At 54.3% G+C, this 18,104-nt stretch overlaps 1 protein-coding gene across 4 annotated transcripts in view; it reads left to right on the top strand.

Moving 5' to 3' along the window:
* The window catches only part of ARHGEF7 (Rho guanine nucleotide exchange factor 7), a 104,678-nt gene that overhangs the window by 52,742 nt on the left and 33,832 nt on the right, over positions 1–18,104 (top strand). For 3 of the 4 annotated variants that reach the window (XM_058670801.1, XM_058670798.1, XM_058670799.1), the window contains 4 exons: positions 1,022–1,106; positions 4,502–4,632; positions 13,430–13,631; positions 17,051–17,139. In XM_058670801.1, the coding sequence (XP_058526784.1) occupies positions 1,022–1,106; positions 4,502–4,632; positions 13,430–13,631; positions 17,051–17,139 (507 nt within the window). Of the gene's footprint in view, positions 1–1,021; positions 1,107–2,831; positions 3,000–4,501; positions 4,633–13,429; positions 13,632–17,050; positions 17,140–18,104 lie in introns of those variants that run through there. The other variant, XM_058670800.1, reaches the window with a different exon arrangement.

Below are 18,104 nucleotides of genomic sequence, written 5' to 3'. Positions count from 1 at the left end.
CTGGAGGTGGTTTCCAGTTCTGTGATTGTGGTTCCAAGTTTATGAATAATTAAATAACCATGGATTACTTTGGTTCACAAACTCTGGCCAGAACCGCTGGTGGGGGGTGGCTGAGGGAGGTAGGGGCAATGTTGGCCCTCATGGAGTTGCTTTGCTCAGGGTCTCCTGATGGAAGCTGAGCTTGTGCAGACAACCCCAGAGGCTGCTGGGGTGAATGTTCCCGAACTGCGGGGAGGGGCCATGCTGCCTCTGTAAACCTCACTGGCAGTGCAGGTGGACTAGGAGCCAATGGCAGCTGTGAGGCACCCTGCCCAGGGCTCAGGCACTCAGGAAGTGAGATGTAGGCGGCAGCCAGAAGCCGGGAGCAGGGAGTTCCTGCTGAGCCCCATGCGGTGGGGGCAGGGGCAGGGAGTGAGCCCTTTGCCCCGGGCTGCGGTGATGGAGGACCTGGAGGAGTCCAGTGCTCTGCGGCCGTGAGAAGCGGGTCAGGCTGGGATAAACGGGCTGTCTGATGAAGATTTCCATCATGGTCTTTCTGGGTTGTGGGTGATTTGACAGCAGTTATGCTGGGAGACAGTGTTTGGTGACATAAAGCTGTAGCAGTGTTTGGAGTGAGTGTATTTGAACGTGTGTGTGTGCGCGCGCGCCTGTCACAAGCCCCTGCCTCTCCAGCTCATGCTCGTTATCTCCTAGCCCTGGCAGGTGCCAGTTGCCTGTGCGCATGTGCATCGGGGCCCAGGGCCGACGGGCAGGTGGCTGACGTCAAGCCTGAGGCCGTTGCAGGGCTGTGTCCCTGGGTTGGTGCCCTGGCCTTCCCCAGCTTCTCCTGTGTCAGGTGCTGAGCCCTCCTTGTGCTGCCGTGGACTGTGGGGTCTCAGCCGTGCTGGGCAGGGCTCGCCAGAGGGCTGCGATGGGACCGCTATGTCCAGGCCCAGCGCCGCGCCTGGCCTCGAGAGTGGATCTTGTCACGTGTGCCCTTGCGCACAGGACTCTCCTAATCGTGCCTGTTTTTTTCTTTCAGACGTTTGACGCGAATGATCTGTACCAGGGGCAGAACTTTAGCAAGGTCCTCAGCTCCTTGGTGACTCTGAATAAAGTAACAGCAGGTGAGGCTCTTACCTGAACTCGACGGGTCAGGCCCAGGCCACAGCTGTCTGCCGAGTGAATGACTGGATTCGGAGGTGCTGTGCTGGGTTACACTTTCTCTTTTTCCTCGTTAGAACTGGTCTGTCTGTCTGTCTTTTATTAAAGATTTTATTTATTTGAAAGAGTTAAGAGAATTGAAGAGACAGTGATCTTCATCTGCTGGTTCCCTCTGCAGAGGGCTGACATGGCCAGGCCCCTGGGACTCCCAGCTGGGGCGGGGACTCGGCCGAGGCAGCCTGGCTGCTTTCCCAGCCGCGTTAGCAGTGGGGCCGCTGGGAGCTGGAGCGGTGCCTGTATGGACTCCAGGTGGCTCCACAGCGCCAGCGCCACGATGTTGGGCCTTAGGACCTCTGGTGGGGACCAGGGTTTTCCTTTCTGTGGGTGATTTTCTTGTCTGAACGTGTGGCACAGATGTGTCCTCAGCATGATATGGGCTGTCCCAGGGCTAGACCTGGCCTTTCTCTGGGCTTTTCTTGAGGCTGTGTAGGTGAAAGCTTCTTTTAGGGAGCAGTACAGTTTTGAGTTGTGCTCACGATGAGGGAAGGGCTACTGGACTGGTTCTATGATACCCTGAGGGCTGACAACCCCAGCGCAGGGGGCTGGCTGGTCGAACTCTGTGGTTATTGAAATGGAGGGCTCTGGTGACCCCTCTGCCCACAGACTGGAGGGGAGTTCCTCTGGATGACTCCCTCACGGCAGTTGGGGGCTCCAGTCAGAAGAAATGTCAATGATACCTTTGTTGTTGACTTTGATGGCTGCAAGGTGCATGTCCCGTGGGGGCGGAGACCTGAGCTTTATTCTCCCGGCCTTCTTCCTGAGCTTGTCTGGCCCTCTCCTTGGGGCGTGGGTGGGGGCAGGGAGGACTGGGCCTTGAGTTCTTGGGGCTCTGGTCCTGACAGCATCGCAGCACACATGTGCTGCCTTTGTGTCTGGGCTGCCTGCAGTGCCCCTGCCTGGGCAGATCCGCGGCCGCATGGGGACCTGGATGGTGTCGCTGCAAGATAAATATTTGAAGGGGCGGAATACAAAGCCAGGTATAAATTATTTAGATCTCACACAACCGTTTGTGGCATGTCATAATGGTGATGAGTTAGTGAAGTGGCCTTCTTTGTACCTGTGCTTTCAAAATGCCACCTTTAGTGGGGACGGACATGAAGACGAGGATTGAGCCTGCACGTCTAGGGGTGGGGACGGACGTGAGGACGAGGATTGAGCCTGCACGTCTAGGGGTGGGGACGGACGTGAGGACGAGGATTGAGCCTGCACGTCTAGGGGTGGGGACGGACGTGAGGACGAGGATTGAGCCTGCACGTCTAGGGGTGGGGACGGACGTGAGGACGAGGATTGAGCCTGCACGTCTAGGGGTGGGGACGGACGTGAGGACGAGGATTGAGCCTGCACGTCTAGGGGTGGGGACGGACGTGAGGACGAGGATTGAGCCTGCACGTCTAGGGGTGGGGACGGACGTGAGGGCGAGGATTGAGCCTGCACGTCTAGGGGTGGGGACGGACGTGAGGGCGAGGATTGAGCCTGCACGTCTAGGGGTGGGGACGGACGTGAGGACGAGGATTGAGCCTGCACGTCTAGGGGTGGGGACGGACGTGAGGGCGAGGATTGAGCCTGCACGTCTAGGGGTGGGGACGGACGTGAGGGCGAGGATTGAGCCTGCACGTCTAGGGGTGCATCTGGAAGCATGCATGCTGGCATTTACCTGGACACTTGGGCCGTCCCCTGTCTCCTGGCCACATGGTGTGCTTCCGGAGCTGTTTCAACAATTGTGTGTACCTCCACGTGTTTGCATGACAAGTGAGTGAGTTAGGAGAGGTCTCTGGCTTCGGACAGGAGTAGCCCACGTGAGTCTCCAGAGAATCCTTGCTGTGCCTGCGGTGTGCTCCCTGGGAAGGAAGGTGGAACATCTTGCACCCTGTCCTCTGCCTGTCAGTTGTACCTGGAAGTGGCTCAGAGTGTCAGTGAGGTTCCACAGCTGTGCCGAGCTGCACTGTAGTGGGCTTGATGTGCTACGATTTTCCTGCGAGAGATGGAGGTAGGGAGAGGCCGAGCCTCCAGCCTGTGGCATGCGTGGTGTAGAATCAGGGGCGCCTTCGGGAGTCGGGGACGTTGGTGCTGTCTGGCACGCTCAGGCCAAGCGTTCCCACGTTCCTCTCTGTTGGCTGTTTACTGTCAGCATTCTGACTCAGCCTTGCAGGATCAACTCTGCAGCAGACAGACTCGGTCAAGGAGTTAGATAAGCATTTGCCTCCTGTTTGGATGGCCTGGGCATACCACGTCGGTCCTCAGGGTGCCTTCCTGTGCTTGGTTGGTTCAGGGGTTCCCTGTGGGCAGAGCCTGCAGGAGGCAGCCCCGTGGCTGGGGCTGTGCTCTGTGCAGATCTGTACACTCTAAACAGGATGGGCCTGAGTGTAGGGCCCCTGGAGAGGCTTTGAGGGAGTCCTTGCAGCCCTGCCCAGCCCAGAGCTGGTTTTCTGGGAAGAGGAGGGACTCAGGCTGGTCTTCTCCCTCATTGCACAGCAGCTGCGAGGCCAAGGTGCTGCAATGCACCGAGATGTCCACATGCTGACGGCTCGCTTAGAGCTTGGAAGACTGCTTGCTGTACCAGTCTGTCCGGAACTTCTGTGGGCGAGTCCTTGTGGCTCCTGCTGTGGCTGGGCGAGGCACTGTGGAGCAGTGGGGTTTTCTGTGGGTGAGTCCTCGTGGCTCCTGCTGTGGCTGGGCAAGGCACTATGGAGCAGTGGGGTTTCTGTGGGTGAGTCCTCGTGGCTCCTGCTGTGCCTGGGCGAGGCACTGTGGAGCAGTGGGGTTTCTGTGGGTGAGTTCCCGTGGCTCCTGCGGTGGCCGGGCGTGGTGCCATGAGGCAGCAGGGGTTCGTGGGCTCCACGTTTACTCAGCCCACTCTTGTGAGAGATGGTGGCTGACTTCTTGCTGGTGGAGTCTGGTGTGAGGAGCGTGTGAGTGGAAGCCAGCCTGGCAATTGGAAGCCAGCCTGGCAAGGTGAGGTGAGGCGGCCATGCTGCCTCCGTGTTGAGGACATAGTGCTGGGTGCTGCCTGGTAGGGCGTGGAGGGGAGCAGCTGCAGAACCGTGCACAGACTCTGCAACGGGACGTGTGGGCAGAGCCGGGAGAGGTGATCTCTGAGAGCGGGCACAGGTGATGACTAGCGAGGGAGTGAAGGCATTAGTGTCCAAGACACGGGCTCTGTTCTGTGTGGGAGGCTTACATGGTGGCTTTGTTGTGGTCCCTAGTGTGTCCCCCTGGGCTGCCCTAGTTTGAGTGTCACATGGCATGGTGGTGCAATTTCAGGCTTTCTAAAGCTCCTCTTTCTGCCTGCTCTTTTCAGACATCGGGCTCGGGAGTGATTCTGTGTGCACGCGGCCCTCATCTCACAGGATCAAGTCCTTCGACTCCCTCGGATCGCAGTCTTCACACAGTCGGACTTCGAAATTGTTCCAGGGCCAGTATCGGAGTTTGGTAAGTCTGAGATGTGATCCTTACAGTGGGGTGTGGAGGGGCATGAGGCGCGGGGTCGGCAGTGGGGTGTGGAGGGGCGTGTGGCGCGGGGTCGGCAGTGGGGTGTGGAGGGGCGTGTGGCGCGGGGTCGGCAGTGGGGTGTGGAGGGGCGTGTGGCGCGGGGTCGGCAGTGGGGTGTGGAGGGGCGTGTGGCGTGGGGTCGGCAGTGGGGTGTGGAGGGGTGTGTGGCGCAGGGTCGGCAGTGGGGTGTGCAGGGGCGTATGGCACGAGGTTGGAGTGGGGTGTGCAGGGGTGTGTGGCACAGGGTTGGAGTGGGGTGTGCAGGGGTGTGTGGCACGGGGTTGGCAGCGCTCTAACCAGTGATTCTCCTTGGTGTGCTTTGTGTGCTTGCTGCCAGAGTGTGCAAATCCTCTGTGTGATCTGGAGAGTGTGTGCAGCCACAGGTGTGCCGTGTGCACGAGGACCCAGGGTGGGCGTGAGACACGGGCTCGGGGACCGTGTGCAGCCACAGGTGTGCCGTGTGCACGAGGACCCAGGGTGGGCGTGAGACACGGGCTCGGGGACCGTGTGCAGCCACAGGTGTGCCGTGTGCACGAGGACCCAGGGTGGGCGTGAGACACGGGCTCGGGGACCGTGTGCAGCCACAGGTGTGCCGTGTGCACGAGGACCCAGGGTGGGCGTGAGACACGGGCTCGGGGAGCTGGGAGGCCATGAGACAGCATCAGAGGCAGCCTTACTTCCTGGAAGTTGGACCTGGCTGTGTCAGAGACGTCTCTGGGGGTGAGTAGCGTGTGTGCTCAGTGCTCGCACTGTGAGGGAGGGCCCTGGTCATCCCCTCACGCTGCGAAGGGGACCTGCAGGAGGGACTGGTGTGACTTCTTATGTAATCAGTGTCCTGTGAGCTGTGTGACCTGCTTCTAGAGGGCCTTGCTGTTGGCGTCTTGGGAGCACAGCCCTCCCTGAGCGGTGACATGCATGGCTGTGCTGCTGGCCTAGACTGTGGCACCCACAGGGTTAGGGAAGTAACCTGGTTGGCGAGCAGGTGCTGAAGGCCTGAAGGGTGCAGTCTTGCACTGGGCCGGGCCGGGCCGCGCCAGGGCGTACTTCTACAGCGGGTGAAGTCTTGCCCTGGGCCTCCCCATGCGTGGCTCATTCTACAATGATGTGGGTCAATTCTCCTGGCTTGGGAGGACTTGTGTTATTGACTGTGGGCTGGGTGGATCGCTGCACGTGGACCTGCCCACTGGCTGAGTCTGCGGTGCCCTCTCTGGGGAATCTGCCTTCCACATATCAGCAGAAGGGGTGAGTTAACCTGGCCCTGGCGTGTGGGGGGTGGGGAAGATTGCTTGGTGCACCTGCTGCTCAGCCCTGGCTTGACTGCTGACAGTGGCCCTGCTGTGATGAAACAGCCGTGAGATGCCACTTGAACGGCCTCCTGTGATGGTCACATAGCGGCTGGGGGCTCTGAGAGCTCGCAGGGGGCATGGTCCTCCTGGCCCTGCTGGCATCTGGTAGTCAGACAGCTGCGGGCAGACATTGCTGCCTGCCTGAGGGAACTTGCAGTGGGAGCGAGTTCACGGAGTTCCGGTCTTCCGCCTTCCCCCGACCCCTCTCCCTGCTGCCTTGTGCTTGGGCACTGCCCTGTCCTCAGGCACCTGGACCCTGTGGGGAGAGGCCGCGTGCTGTTGTCCCTTCGCACTCTGCTGGATGTTGTCTGCAGGCCTGGCTATGTGTTGGTTTCTTTGTTCGTTTGTCCTTCCTGCCTTCTTCCTTCCTGCCTCCCTTCCTTCCTTCCCCGCTTTCTCTCAGTCTCTTTTTCCTTGGTATATTTTTGGGGTTGGTGCTGCAATGTAGTGATGTAATAGATTAAGCCTCCCATATGGGTGTAGGTTTGTGTCCTAGCTGCTCTACTTCCAGTTCACCTCCATCTTGTGGCCAGGGAAAGCAGTTGAAGACGGCCAAGTTCTTGGACCCTGCACCCACGTGGGAGACCTAGAACAAACTCCTGGCTTCATTTTGGCCCAGCCTTGGCTGTTTTGGCTGTATGGGGAGTGAACCCACAGATGGAATATCTCTTGTCTGCTTGTGGGAGAGACAAGAGTTGTTTCATGATCAGAGTTGAGTTGATCTGGAGCCAGGAGTTTCTTCTAGGTCTCCCAGGTGGGTGCCCGGCCCAAGGCTGTGGGACCATCCTTTGCTGCTTTCCCAAGTGGGTTAATTACAGGGAGCTGGATCGGGAGTGGGCAGCAGGGACTTGAGTCAGCATCTGCTTGGGATGCCAGCCTTGCATGTGGCAGCTTTGGAGAGGTGCGGGGGGGGGGGGTGGGAACAGGAAAGGTGAGACAAGGAAACGTGACGATGGCTTCCTGCCCGGGAGTAAGGGGGTAGTGGTGGTCTCTGGGCAGCAGCTCCGTGCTTGGGGAGCCTCTCCACCCCCTGCCCAGGCACGCTGCCTAGGGTGGTCTAGCTACCGGAGCTGCAGGTGCCTGAGCTAGTCTGGGGTCTTGACGTGGGCCTTGTGGCCGGGAGCCTGGTCTTTGTGTTCTTCAAATGTCATGTGGTTCTCTGAGAATTGCTTTTAGGTAAAAGAGCAGTGGAGACGGCCCCTTGCACCTTGGCCGTTGGCTCCTTAGGTATTTCCCGTGGGTCAGTGGAGCGTGTGGAGCGTGTGGGAGGACTCCTGCAGGGCCTGGGCTGAGCTTCCCTGCTCAGCTTTCCTTGCATAGACCTCCCATGGGGCCTGCTGGGCTGTCTGCTGCCTGCCCCCTTGGCTGGCGAGGCTGCCTTTGGGCGCTCTGTCATTAGCCACCCTGCCTTTGCAGAGCCCTGTCTCGCCCGCTTGCCCCCCGCCCGAGCGAGGTGTGTGCTGTCTCTCTCTTGTTTTCTTTTTGTTTTAAAAAACTTTATTTAAATACATCAAAACAACTTTTAATGAATGTAGTTAACAAAAACAGCACTTGTATGAGGGCTCCTAGATAGTTTTTTTTTTCTTTTTCTTTTCTTTTTTTAACTTTTTAAAATTATTGTTATCATTTTGTGGTACGATTCCACAGGCCCTGGAACTTCCCTTACCCACTCCTAGAGTTCCCTCCCTCACCCCCCACTGAGATCCCCTATATCATTACTGTAGTGTAGTTTTTCATTAACAGTCGTATGTCCATCTTTGCGGACATGGACACTGGCAAAGAGCCCCACATCCTATTGTCAAGATATATCCAATTGTTTCATTGGGAGTCCGTCTTTGGAAGTAGAGATGCATACTACATTGTATCCTCACATCTGGATATGATAGTCTCCATTACACAGTTACTATACATCCCCTTAAATGACAAGCCACAAAACAAAGTCAACAGGAAGAAAAAGGAAATGAACACCATGAAGTTAAATAACATGCTACTGAATGACTAATGTGTCACTGAAGAAATGAAAAAGAAACTTAAGAACCTTTTTGAAGAAAATGATGCTCTGTATGATCTCTGAGTCAGTGAAGAATTTAATGAGAAGGCATTTTGAAGAGGTGAAACTAAATTAAAAAAAATCAGAATCCATGAAATATAGTTTCTGCTGATCTTTGTTGGTGGAATATGTCTTTGGTACGCAACAAATAGATGAGTTTTGTTTTTTTTTTTTTAATCCAGCCTACTAATGTATGACACTTGATTGAAGAGTTTAAGCCACTATCATTCAGGGTTAATATGAATGGATAATTTGGTCCTGTCATTTTAGCAATGGACTTTTTTTCTTTTTTCAAAATTTATTTATATTTATTGGAAAGTCAGATTTAGAGAGAGGAGGAGAGACAGAGAGGAAGATTTTCTGTCCGACGATTCACTCCCCAAGTGGCTACAACAGCCGGACCTGAGCTGATCCAAAGCCAGGAGCCTCTTCAAGGTCATCCATGCGCGTGCAGGGTCCTGAGGCTTTGGGTCATCCTTGACTGCTTTCCCAGGCCACAGGCAGGGAGCTGGATGGAAAGCATGGCTGCTGGGATTGGAAGTAATGCCCATATGGGATCCCTGTGCATTCAAGGCGAGGACTTTAGCCACTAGGCTACCACGCTGGCCCAGCAATGGATTGTTCATTGATTTAGTCTTTCGTTGTTATTTTACTGGAATGTTCTTTACATTTGCCTTTGGTTTTAGTGGGTGCTATTCCTCTTCTCTGTCATGAGAGCATCTTTAAGTATCCTTTGTAGCGCAGGTTTGGAAGAGGCATATTCTTTTAACTTTTTGTTACTGTGGAAGAATTTTATTTCATTTTCAAAGTCAAAGGAAAACTTTGCTGGGTACATTATCCTGGGCTGACCAATTTTTGCTTTTAGAATCTGGAATATGTTGCTCCATTCTCTTCTGGCCTGTAGAGTTTGCTGTGAGAGGTCTCCTGTGAATTTAATTGGCATTCCTTTATGCCAGTTGATTTTTTTTTTCGTGAGCACATTTAAGGATCTTTTCCTTATGTTCAATTGAAGAGAATTTGATGATCACGTGTTGTGGTGAAGACCACTCTTGGTCAACCCTGTTGGGAGTTCTGTGCCTCTTCTGGATGTTGTTTCCTAGTTATTTCTCCAGATTATTTTTGGTTATTCTCAAGTTCAAATAATTCAAAAATTTTTCTCTAGGGAAAATTTCCCTTATTATTTCATTGAATACACCTTTAATCCCAGCCTCTCTTTCTGTACCTTCTGGGGCTCCCATAACTCTTACATTTGACCTTTGAACAGTGTCTTTCAATTCTTGAATACTTTTTTTATTTTTAACTTGTTTGAGCTCTGCTTCCAGCTTTTTGTTTGTTTTCTCCTGGTGACAGGAAATATTTTCCAGTTCTGAGATTCTTTCTTCTGCTTCATCCATTCTATTTTGGAGACTCTCCACTGTACTTTTAATTTTTTCCACTGTGTTCTTCATTTCTGATATATCAGCTTTCATTTGATTCATTTCCAGTGTGATATATTCCTTAAATTCCTTGAATGCTTGCTTTACGTGCTTCTTGTTGATAAGAAGTTTTATAACAAGTGTTTTGAATTCTGTATCCCCCATTTTCTCGATGTCTTCCTCAGTGAACTCAGGTTGGCAAAAGCTTTTGCTCCTCTGCAGGGGAGTCTGCAGTAATATTCATTGTGCCTCTGTCTCTTCTTTTGCTCTTGGTCATTATACTTTTGGTTATCAGATTCTTCTCCTTAAGGCAGGTTTCTAAACTCTGTAATCCACAAGTCTACAGTTCAGTTTTACTTATTGCAATTGGTACATGGCTCTTTGTTTGCAGTCACTTGTGCTACTCCCTCCAGCGAGTTCCAGGTCTGCGTTCTTAGGTTAGATTTCCACTATGGTCTCCTTAGCCCCAGCTCCTGGCTCAGCAGTCTCCACCTCCTGTGATATCTTGTTGAGGCTGCACTGTTGTCTGTACAACCTTCCTCCCACTTCTGATTGGAGCAGCTCCCAGGATTAGGGAGACACCATGTGTCCTATATAGCTAGGTTGTTGGTGGTGATAATCTTGCAGGACCCTGTTGACCGTTAGGTCTGAGGGTCACAGGGACCTATTTTGACCAGCACGATGCCATTGTCGATATTATTTTCCTGTGGGACCAGTACAGTGCACTGAGCTGAGTCTCTCCCAGCTCAGCACATGCGCAGCTCACAGTTGTCCCTGCAATCTTAAATTCTTTACCACACTGTACAAAATGGCACCTGATGTGCCACTACTAGAGTTCTTGATCTGCTGGCCGTCAGGTCTGAGGGCTACCTGGACCTATCTTGGTTGGAACCCTAGGATGCCACATTGTTGCAGTTCACTGAGCCAGAAGTGAGATCACTCCCAGTTCAGTGCATGCAAAGTTCTGTCCCAAACCCTTTTCCTCCCTGTTACAAAATGGCGCCCAATTCGGCTCTTGGGGCTAGAATGGGCTGTGAAATCCACCCTGTTCCCGCACCACCCATCTGTGGCGTGCGCTCTGTCTCTGCTCTCAGTCAAATCAAACAGACCAGCAGGATGGCTTTGTCTGGGTTCACCTCCTGAGCTCCCAGTAAACTTCCCCTCCCACCTTGTTGCTGGTGGAGTTCCAGCTGCCAGTGCAGTTCAAATCACCGCTTGCTGAATGCCACTGGGGTGTCCATCACTGCAACACCACACCGTTGTGTCCGCTGCTTTCCTGTGTCTGTCAGTCTCTAAGTGACCCTCTGCTGTCCTCTCCTATTTTCTGGAATGTGCCCTCTCTGCTTCACACTGGCTAATGCTTCTCTCTGTGTTTAAACGTGTCTACCATTTTCTGTACCATCCTCTGAGAAGGTGGCTTGCTCAACACATGGGGTGCAGTTGTTTCTTGTCAGTTTGGAAAAAAAAATGGTAGTCACCCAGTGTAGGTGACAAGGTGAGGAAGTGAGAACTGTGAGATACTCTTTATGGAGTCTGTGTTCAACATGGTGGGACCTTTCTAGGGGCCGTGGTTGGAGTGCAGGCTAGTACAACCAGTAAAGCACTGTGGAGGTCAGTATGGAGAGTGCCCGGACAGCTCGAGACAAGCCTGCCATATGACCCGCCATCTCGCTGCTAGGAATGTATCCAAAGGAAAGGAATACTGCATATGAGAAAGGGATTTGTAATCCTATATTGATTTATTTATTATCTCTAAAGATTTATTTTATTGGAAAGTTAGATTTACAGAGAGAAGGAGAGATAGAAAGATCTTCCATCTGCTAATTCACTCCCCAAGTGGCAGCAACAGCCGAGCTGAACTGATCCAAAGCCAGGAGCCAGGAGCTTCTTCCAGGTCTCCCATGTGGGTACAGGGGCCCAAGGCCTTGGGCCGTCCTCGACTGCTTTCCCAGGGCACAAGCAGAGAGCTGGATGGGAGGCGTGGCCACTGGGATTAGAACTGATGCCAATATAGGATCCCAGCACATGCATGGCGAGGACTTTAGCCACTAGGCCACCATACTGGGCCCCTGTAATCCTATAGTTATAGCAGCACAATCCACAATAGCAAAGACATGGGAACAATCCAGATGCCCGTTTTAAGAGGAATGGTTAAAGAAACTGTGGTGTATCTACTCTGTGGAATACTACTTGGCCATTAAAAAAGAATGAAATTCTGCCATTTGCAACCAAATGGTCCCAACTAGAGACCATTATACTGAGTGAACTAAGCCAATCCCAAAAGGACAAACACTATATGTTACTGATATTAGGCACTATCAACCCATGGGTTTTGATACTTTTTATTTTCATTTCTTCAAAATAGTTTCTTTTCTCTTGTTAAATTCTTTACTGACTCATACTTCACACAGTAGCATCATTTTCTCCAAGAAGTGATTTTGTTTTCTTTGTCAACATATTGATTATTCAGTAAATCTTTTGTTTTGTTTATTCCTGTTGTTGATTTTGTTTTTTGGCTTCTCATTTAAGGGGCTGTATAGTAACTGTGTAATGGAGACCATCGTATCCAGATGTGAGAATGCAATACTATCGGGGTCTCCCGTCTCGCAGAAGAAATCACCCGACACTCCAGGCTCTGTTTCAAGAGGCACTTTATTCTTCCAACCAGTCCATTTCCCAGCCAGTCGGCTCGACTTCTTCCTTCTTCTTCCCTTTCTCTTCCTTCTCTCTGCTTCATTCCCCAGTCTCCTCGTCGGCCCCAGTCTTCTGTCCGTCCCAGCCGTGCCCTGCCCTCCCTCTTCGTCTGTCCGTCCGTCCGTCCCCGTCTCCGTCTCCTTCTTCTTCCTGCTTTTACCCGGAACCCCCACCGCTTACATACAGTCCTAATCCAATCAGCTTAAAGGTCACCGATGCACGCGGCAGGCACACCAATCGTAAATCTGATCACGCACAGCACACGCGCCAGGCATGCGGCTACGGGCCAATCAGAAGGCACTTCCCGAAACCTGTTTACCGCCAAGCTCTGAGAGGAGGAACGGCCTCGGTGCCATCTTAGGGCAGGGCACACGTGCAGTGCTCCCGACACAATACAGTATGCGTCTCTGCTTCCGGACAAAGATGGACTCCCAGTGAAGCAATTGGATATACCTTGACTTACATACAGTGTCTGTACTGGCAATGTCAGGACACACTTAAATAGCAGAATGATGGACTTAGGACTGCTTATGAAGGACTATAGTATTGTAATAATAGGGGAAATAAGTTGGGGGAGGGAACTTGAGGAGTGGGTAAGGGAAATCCCAGAGTCTGTGGAATTGTATCACAAGTTAAAAATAAAATAGAAGGAAAAAAAAACATTTAAAAAATAGGGACATGTGTTTCTCAGTGCCCTGCAAACACAGATGTGTGGGTGCACAGGTCTCCAGGACCTCATGCCAGGCAGTGTTCAGAGCAGTGATGCCGGCAGGACTGGGAGACAGGCCATGCGTGGCCAGGTGGCCTCAGGCTGGGACTCAGGGTGCAGGCCTGCTGGTGGGCACTCAGGTTTTCAGCGCAGCCCTGTTGGGTGAGAGGTGGGAAGTGCCTGACCCTGTGCGGGGAGGCAAACAGCACACTGTGTAGTCACGTGGTGTGTTGAGCAGTGTGGGATACGTGGAGCATCAGGAAAGCAGCCGTGGGGTGCTGGTTCTTCATAGAGGCTAGTAATGAGGGGACAGCTGTTGGGACGGTGGATGAGTAAGCCCTTCCACAGCACCAGGAGGGTCCTGGGGGCTAGGCTGGGTGGTGGTGGCAGCCCAGGTGTCTTGGGAGAAAGCAGACTAAAGATGTTGAAAGCATCATTATTTTCCTCCTGTTTGAATGTTCTAGGCAGCCATGTTGCCTTTGTGGTGAGGTAAATTATACTGTGCAATTTTTCTGTTTTTAAGGACATGACTGATAATAGCGGCAATCAGCTGGTTGTACGGGCAAAGTTTAATTTCCAGCAGACCAACGAAGATGAACTGTCCTTTACGAAGGGAGATGTCATCCATGTCACGCGTGTGGAGGAAGGCGGCTGGTGGGAGGGCACGCTCAGCGGCAGGACAGGCTGGTTCCCCAGCAACTACGTGCGCGAGGTCAAGCCCAGTGGTAAGTGGTGGAGGGAGGTCGGCCGCTGAGGGCTGGCTGCTGGTGGAACTTGGTGTTGGGGGTCTGGGCCGGGGACCCCGTCTGGAGCTGTGGAACTCGGTCACTGAGGGCTGGCTGCTGGTGGAACTTGGTGTTGGGGGCCTGGGCCGGGGATCCCGTGCAGTGCTGTGGAACTCGGTCACTGAGGGCTGGCTGCTGGTGGAACTTGGTGTTGGGGGCCTGGGCCTGGGACCCCGTGCAGTGCTGTGGAGCCCACAGTGGCTCTGGTTTTAACCCATGTTGTCTGCTTTGGTGACCTTGCTGTTGTTGGTCATCTCACACCTGCTGATCTTGACTGTTGTACTTTGTGGCTATCATTACAGAGCTGACTTTACTGTTTGCTATCCTGTGTGTGCACACGAGTGAGCCCTGCGTACGTGCAGCAGGGGCTCTTTGCAGGGCTGCCGTGTGCTGACATAGAGGCAGCTTGCTTTGGAAGCTTCCCATTCAGTGCATGTGTTAATCCTGTCTGGCAGCCCCATGCTGTTCTCAACATGCTTTGGTGGGCCGTTGAGCCAGGGCTTGGCCTCTTTGGGGGTGGCCTTCTGTCCTTCACGTGCTCTGGCCACCGCGTGTGCAATGGGGACATCCAGTGGATGCTTGGACAAGCCTGGGCATTCCAGGCTCAGCATTAGCTCTCGGGTCTCTGTGGCGTCTTGCTTCTGGGGTGAGCTCCCTCCTTGGAGAGGAGGTGGCTGGTGTGACTTGTCACTTCGTAGCCAGCAAGTGCTGACCTTTCAAAGGAGGGACACATGCCACTTTAGGTGGCAGCACCCTGGGGTGTGTTCCCTGGGCAGTGCTGAGCCCGTTAGCTCCAGGGCTTCTGTCATTGCGTTGTGGTTTGGCTCGACTGCACATCAGTGTGACGGGACGCACCGCCGGGTGCTTCCCGGGGAGTCAGGAGGGGGTGTGCTGGGCGTGACAGCCTCCTGGGAGGATGTAATGGCTGCTTAGCGTCGTTCTCTCTGAAGCCAATGGATTTCTGCTTCGTTTTACACACAGAGACACATGTGTAGGTGTAAGGCGAGAGAAGCAGCAAGGCCTCCTCTGGGAGCAAGGGGTCATTACTATATGAACCTGGGGCGCCGAGTCCTGGCCGGTCAGTGTGCTGCGGGCCGAGCTGGGCAGCTGAGGACGGCACAGCCAGCCATGCGCTGCCGGGACTGGAGCACGCGTGCTGCGTGCTTGCCAAGGCTCTGCTCACATGCTGCTCCTCGGGTGCTGGCTGCATTCTCCCGCTCCTCACTGGCTTGGGAAGTGGTGTCAGTGGAAGTGTCTCGAGCTGGGTAGCATGCCTCAATGACTAACACCCGCGCCTGGCAGCAGTGTGAGGCTCAGACCCACGTGCTGGTCTGCATAGGGTGGCGAGCACACTCCTTGTCACTTGCGTACCACACAGTGGACTTTATACTTAATTGAGCTGACACAGTAGGCTCTGTGCAGAGGCTGGCGCCGGGCTGCCTGTTAGGCCAGGCCTGGAGGGTGTGCGTGAGCGCTGTGTAACACAGGTTGTTGCTAGAGTGGAAGGCCGTGGTGTGCTGGATGGAGCCTGGAGGCATGTTGGCAGGCCAGCATGGGCACAGAGGTGCCGACTGGTGGAAGGAGACGATCCTGTGGATTTTCATCCCACATGTGCATCTGCTGCCTTCATGGTGCCTGATGGTACCTGGGCTGTGGGGGGATTGGGCTCGTCTCAGGACCAGGTCCTGTGGATCCGTTGCAGAGTGGCGCTGAGGGAAGGTTGTTAGTGTTCACGTGGAACGTGGAGTTCTGTGACTGGAGATGGTTATCAGCCCCCCCACCCCCATGTGGCCGAGGGTCTCCTGGGTCCTTTGCATCTACTTATGGCTTCTTCCCTTCCTCCGGGATTGCTCTGGTTCTAAGTACACACTGTGTTGATGTATTTGAAAGACAGAGTGACACAGAGGTAGGCACCTTCTGCTTGCTAGTTCACCTCCTGCATGGCTGTGGTTGGGCTGGGCCAGGCTGGAGCCAGAGCGAGGAACTCCAGCAGGGTCTCCCGCGTGGGTGGCAGGGACCCAAACACGTGGGCTGTCCTCCACTGCCTTGCCAGGCACCTTAGCAGGAGCAGCTCGGTGGGAGCTGGCGTTCACTTAGGGTGTCAACTCTGCAGCTCGTGCTGGGACCCATGCCTCCCAGCCCTGGCCCCTTATGTTAGCAGGTGGTTCTTGCATGGCCCATAGCACTGCTGTCCACTGGCTCCCGTGTAGTTTGTATTTCATTGAAGATGGACATGACTGCTTGGTGCCCCTGCCGTGACCTACGAACCCACCTCATCCTTTTGTCTCCCTGTCCTGTCTTGCCAAGGTAGTCAGCCGTTGTATTTGGCCCTGAAACCACAGGCAGCATCCAGTGAGCAAGTGTTAGCTGGAGAGACTTGAAGGGGACAGAGAAGTATGGCAGGGCAGTCTCTGCCACAAATCCTGGCACATCCCCCTGGTGCCCTGAGGAGCAGGTGAGGCGAGCCAGAAGGTGGCTGCCCCAGTACAGGAAGAAGGGACATGGGCCGGGTGCAGGGGAAGTGTAGGCACACCGCCAGACCCCGATAGGCCAGCCACCAAGGCCAGGCGTGTGCCAGATGGGAAAATGTGTCAGACGGAGGAGGCGCAGCTACTGAGGCAGTGTGCCTGACAGGGAGGTGCCCCATGGTGCACGCCTGGTGTGTCCCCAATCCTATGCTGCCTGCACAGCACCTGCCCCTGCCCCACACTGCCCGCCCAGCACCTGCCCCTGTCCCACACTGTCCATCCAGCACCTGCCCCTGCCCCACACTGCCTGCCCAGCACCTGCCCCTGCCCCACACTGCCCATCCTGCATCTTCCCCACCCACACTGCTGGCCCCACACTGCTCACCCAGCATCTTCCCCACCCCTCTGCTGGCCCCACACTGCCCGTCCAGCACCTGCCCCTGCCCCACACTGCCCGCCCAGCATCTTCCCCACCCATGCTGCCGGCCCCACACTGCCTGCACAGCACATCTCATTTCTTTCCGCTGCACGTGCTGCTGGCCTGAAAGTCCTTAAGACTCTTGCTTTTAGGGGGGTGGCCCCTCCCTAGGAGACCTCCACCCCCCCCCCCCCCCCCCACGCTCTCTGATGAGCCCTCTGAGTGGTGCAGGCCATAGTGCTGGGGCTGGGTGCTCAGCGGGCCGTGTCCTGTGTTTGAGCGCCATTGTGCTCCGAGTCCTGGGGCTCAGTATAGTCTGAGGCCGGTGTGGTTTCCAAGGTGCTGACTGGGCACGGTGGGTGGCGCTTGGCTAGCTGTTGCTGCCAGGCCTGCAGCTGGAGGGCCTGGGCAGCGGGAAGACCCCATGCGTTTGCTGTCGCTGGTACTGATCACTACCTGGGTTTCTGTTTCAGAAAAGCCAGTGTCTCCCAAATCAGGAACGCTGAAAAGCCCTCCCACAGGATTTGATGCAACTGCCATTAACAAAAGCTACTACAATGCGGTGAGTAGTTACCGTGTCCTCGGAATGTCCATGAGACTCAGGGGTGCAGCGTGCAAGATACCTAGCTCCAGTGTGAGGGACAGAGTAACAGGGTAAGCCATCAGGAGTGTTTGGGTGTGCTTTCTTCTAATCTCTATTTTTATAATCTTATGTTTTTGTTTTAATGTTGTATTTGTGGATTTATATCCTGCTCTTGTTGTATGTCACAGTGGCATGCTTGTTCCTGCAATTTAACAAGTTATCAGAAACGAGCTCTTGTTAAAGTGTTTGTTTACTGGACACCCAGAGGCACACGCTGGACGGAGAGCTGGTCCGACAGGAGTTGCTTCCTGGGCAGCCTGGGGCCACAGTAGTGTGCCAGTATCCCACGGCCTGGGACTGGAGAGTGTCTCCATGTTGTATGTGCTGAGGACCCTCAGATCTGTTGTTTGCAAAGTAAACATTAATTTGTGAGCTTAGGAAATGTTGACATCAGTAAATCTGTAAGCTAAGCCTTCGTGGTCCTAGGTAGTTGTCTTTGCTAAGAACTAGAACATAGTGTTTATTTCACTGCCAGTCCAAGGTGCTGGCGTCGTGACAGCCACAGGGTGTTGGAAACATGGGGGTCTTGTGCTTTGGTGCCGCTTGCCTTCCAGTCCTTGATTCCCACGGGAAGAGCTGTGAATGGGAGCCCGGGTGGGGTTTGGGTCTTGATGGAGGCAGCACCTGCCTGGTGCTGGAGAGACAGGGGACCCACAGCTAGTTTTGTGTGGGAGTTCTGCCTGTGGACTCCCATGCACACACACCCCAAGATGAAGACGGGCAAGAAGACGGATGAAAAGGCGCTGCAGAAAGTGAGACTCCAAGCGTGGGCCCTGGGGAGGAGACCTGGAGCACTTGTGCAGCCTGCTCTGGCAGGAGACGGCCCGTGGGCTGTCCGTGGGCCACCGGAGCTCAGCACGGGAGGGAAGCCTGGGCCCCGAGTC

The sequence above is a fragment of the Ochotona princeps genome, chromosome 12, assembly GCF_030435755.1.
Source record: "Ochotona princeps isolate mOchPri1 chromosome 12, mOchPri1.hap1, whole genome shotgun sequence".
Lineage (NCBI taxonomy): Eukaryota > Metazoa > Chordata > Mammalia > Lagomorpha > Ochotonidae > Ochotona > Ochotona princeps.
Note: the sequence above shows the minus strand (reverse complement) of the source record. Positions and strands in the feature narration are given on the sequence as shown.